This window comes from Medicago truncatula, chromosome 5, assembly GCF_003473485.1.
Source record: "Medicago truncatula cultivar Jemalong A17 chromosome 5, MtrunA17r5.0-ANR, whole genome shotgun sequence".
NCBI classification, from domain to species: Eukaryota; Viridiplantae; Streptophyta; class Magnoliopsida; order Fabales; family Fabaceae; genus Medicago; species Medicago truncatula.
The window spans coordinates 25,245,273-25,247,961 of NC_053046.1; the positions used below are offsets into that span (position 1 = coordinate 25,245,273).

A 2,689-nucleotide genomic window follows, 5' to 3' on the forward strand; every position below is an offset into this window, starting at 1 on the left:
GCCCTCACAATTGGGTAACTTGCAGGTAATTAAGAATAGTTGTTGAAGTGAGTTGACTCTCTCACGTGTCGTCGTCTTAGGGTCGCTCTGATACGTAACAGGATGGGGATTTTGTTGTTGCTTTTTGTTCCTTGCGTATTATTTTATGAAGTTTTATGAACTTGTAGTTGGAATAAATTTTAAGAGATTTTATGATTGAGGCCTTGGTGCCAAGGTTGTTTTAAACGTTAAAATAATTTCCGATGCGATGTAATAAATGATATGTTGTTGAATTTGAAGGATAAATAATTATTTTATTCTGTTTTTGATTTTATGAAAAGAAGTGTGACATTCCGTTTATGTTGAAATACTCTGATTTATATGTGAAATTTTCAAGTTGGGAAAACGGGGTGTTACAAAACCTGCCACGAGTGGCGAAGGAGAACGAATCGCGAAAGTAGCAAAGGCGAAATCGTTGAAAGAATCCAGGTGTAGAGCAATTAATCGTGTTCTTCCCATTCAGTGTAAACAGGATTCTCCGTTCCTGCTCCACGTGCTGCATTTATGAGATAAACCGGTGGAATCTCAGGTGAAATCACAAATTTCACCATCTTCGTTCCGCGAAGAACACCTTCGACTTGTTGCTTCCATTGAAGGTAGTTCGTATAATCAAGCTTAACAGAAAGTACTTGTTTGAAGGTTTTGGATCAAGAAGCTCTAGATATCATATTAGAACTGAAAATATGTTTATTATATTATATTATATGGTGAGAATGTACATTTATATAGGTAAGAGTCTCCTAGCTAACCCCTAATTAATAAGGAAGATTAATCAATACAATGACTAGCGGAGTTAAAACTAAATAGTCACAACTTTTCAATATTTCCACTACGTACTTAATTAATTATTCTAACAATATATATATATATATATATATATATATATATATATATATATATATATATATATATATATGGGTTTTGCTAGAAGACATCTTTTATGAAGGTGTCTTTTAACAAGTTATTCTATGAGCATTTGTTAAAAGACATCAACTAATTTTTATGAAGGTGTCTTTTAGCAAAGTTATAACTAAAAAGTGGAAATCACACCTTGAGGTGTGACTTGCTAAAAGACACCTTCATGGGTGGCTTCTAGCAAAACCCTATATATATTTGAACTTTTATGGTATATGTGTGAAAGCTTCTCAGCAAACTTTTTTCTAATGTGCCACAAACATAAACGATGCCGAGTATTAGGAAATACCTTAGATATTGCTCCGCACATTGCCTTATCTTGATCTGTAATTATTGATACATGACTTTTTCCACCCATTGCCATTAGCCAAGTTTCAAACAACCATGTAAAAGACTTCTCTGTTTCATCTTGCAACAAAGCACAACCGAATAAAATGGACTGATGATGATGATTCAATCCAGTAAATGGCGCAAATGGCATAAGATACTTGTTCTTCTTATATGTTGTATCAAATGTAACAACATCTCCAAAATAATTATAGGCCAACCTCGACCTTGCATCAACCCAAAAAAAATTAATCATTCTATCATGATTATCAACTTGAATCGCATAAAAGAAATTTGGGTTCTCTGCTTGTTTTTGCTTACAAAAGTTTAACACTGCTTGAGCATCTCCAACATCCAGATTTTTAGATCGGAGATCTCTAAGATGATTCCAACAATCTCTATTAGAGAAAGCCGAACCTTCATTGCTAAACATTGTAGCGACTTTTCTGGTAGGCAAGCCCTCTTGATCAAACTGTTCAACTAGATTCTTTGCTGTCCCACCCATTTTTTTATGGCACCTAAGATAGTTTATACTCTTGGGGCTAACTATTGCATGATTATGAGTATTGTTAAATGTAATGATAGTCCATTTGGGCCTCATTTTTGCTTTTGAGACTACCAGTGTTGCCTTATAATCAGTTCTTGATGTTGAACATCTTTTTTTGCTTTTTACTGTGATTGTATTGCTTTCTTCTTTGTCATTACTATCAACATGTTGGCCAGCATTAGAGCAAACAAATATGCATAAATTTGTCTTAGTTGAACGTGTACGAATTCCAAAACCTTCTTTTTTAGCAAATGATGTGTATAAATTTTTAACATCATCAAGAGAGTCAAATTCCATATCAATACAAGGATCAATATTTTGATGCTCATGAACATCTAAGTCATGCTCAGGGTTTCTTCTTTCTTGAGAATTTTCATTGCACTATATATTAAAATAAAAAACATTGTAAAGTCTTAAAAATTAAAATTCTATGAAATACATATGATTTTGTTAAGAAATATATAAAAGACATAAAACAAATGTAATTGAAGAATTAATTCATAATACCTCTATGCCCTCCATGTTATGACTATCTTCTTCGGCATTTGATTTTGGACTTTCCATTGTTATGTGACTTTTCTTCTTAAAAAAAGTGGCATGGAAGTGGTGTAGGGGAAGATAGAGTCAACTGGTATAGGAAAAGAGGAGATCGAAGTTGTGATGGTGAATAGCTTGGGAAGTGAAGCATAAAATACTAGTATAGCAAAATTACGGCAATTAGGTTTTGGAGTAATGAAATAGGGGTAACTCATGTGCAAGAGAGCCCTAAGAATAAACATGTAGAATCCTTCAAAAAAAAATAAAATAGAATCGGATAATTTTTGGAAAGGAATTAACTAAAAGAAGAAAGAATAAATTATT

General features: G+C 32.9%; 1 protein-coding gene across 1 annotated transcript; it reads right to left on the minus strand.

The window, feature by feature from the left end:
• Window positions 1-479: 479 nt before the first annotated feature.
• Window positions 480-2,392, minus strand: LOC112422107 (protein FAR1-RELATED SEQUENCE 5-like). Its single transcript, XM_024784855.1, has 3 exons — window positions 2,336-2,392; window positions 1,244-2,209; window positions 480-623 (listed from the first exon to the last, which is right to left on the minus strand). Exons 1-3 carry the CDS (start codon window positions 2,390-2,392, stop codon window positions 480-482), a joined length of 1,167 nt encoding a protein of 388 aa, XP_024640623.1.
• Between the last annotated feature and the right edge of the window lie 297 nt (window positions 2,393-2,689).

Excerpts from the sequence above, each read along its gene's own strand:
- LOC112422107 (XM_024784855.1), bottom strand. The coding sequence starts at position 2,392 with ATGGAAAGTCCAAAATCAAATGCCGAAGAAGATAGTCATAACATGGAG. Across the intron at positions 2,210-2,335 it reads ATAACATGGAGGGCATAGAG|TGCAATGAAAATTCTCAAGA; the intron begins GTATTATGAATT and ends TTTAATATATAG. Across the intron at positions 624-1,243 it reads TGTGCGGAGCAATATCTAAG|CAACAAGTCGAAGGTGTTCT; the intron begins GTATTTCCTAAT and ends CTTCAATGGAAG.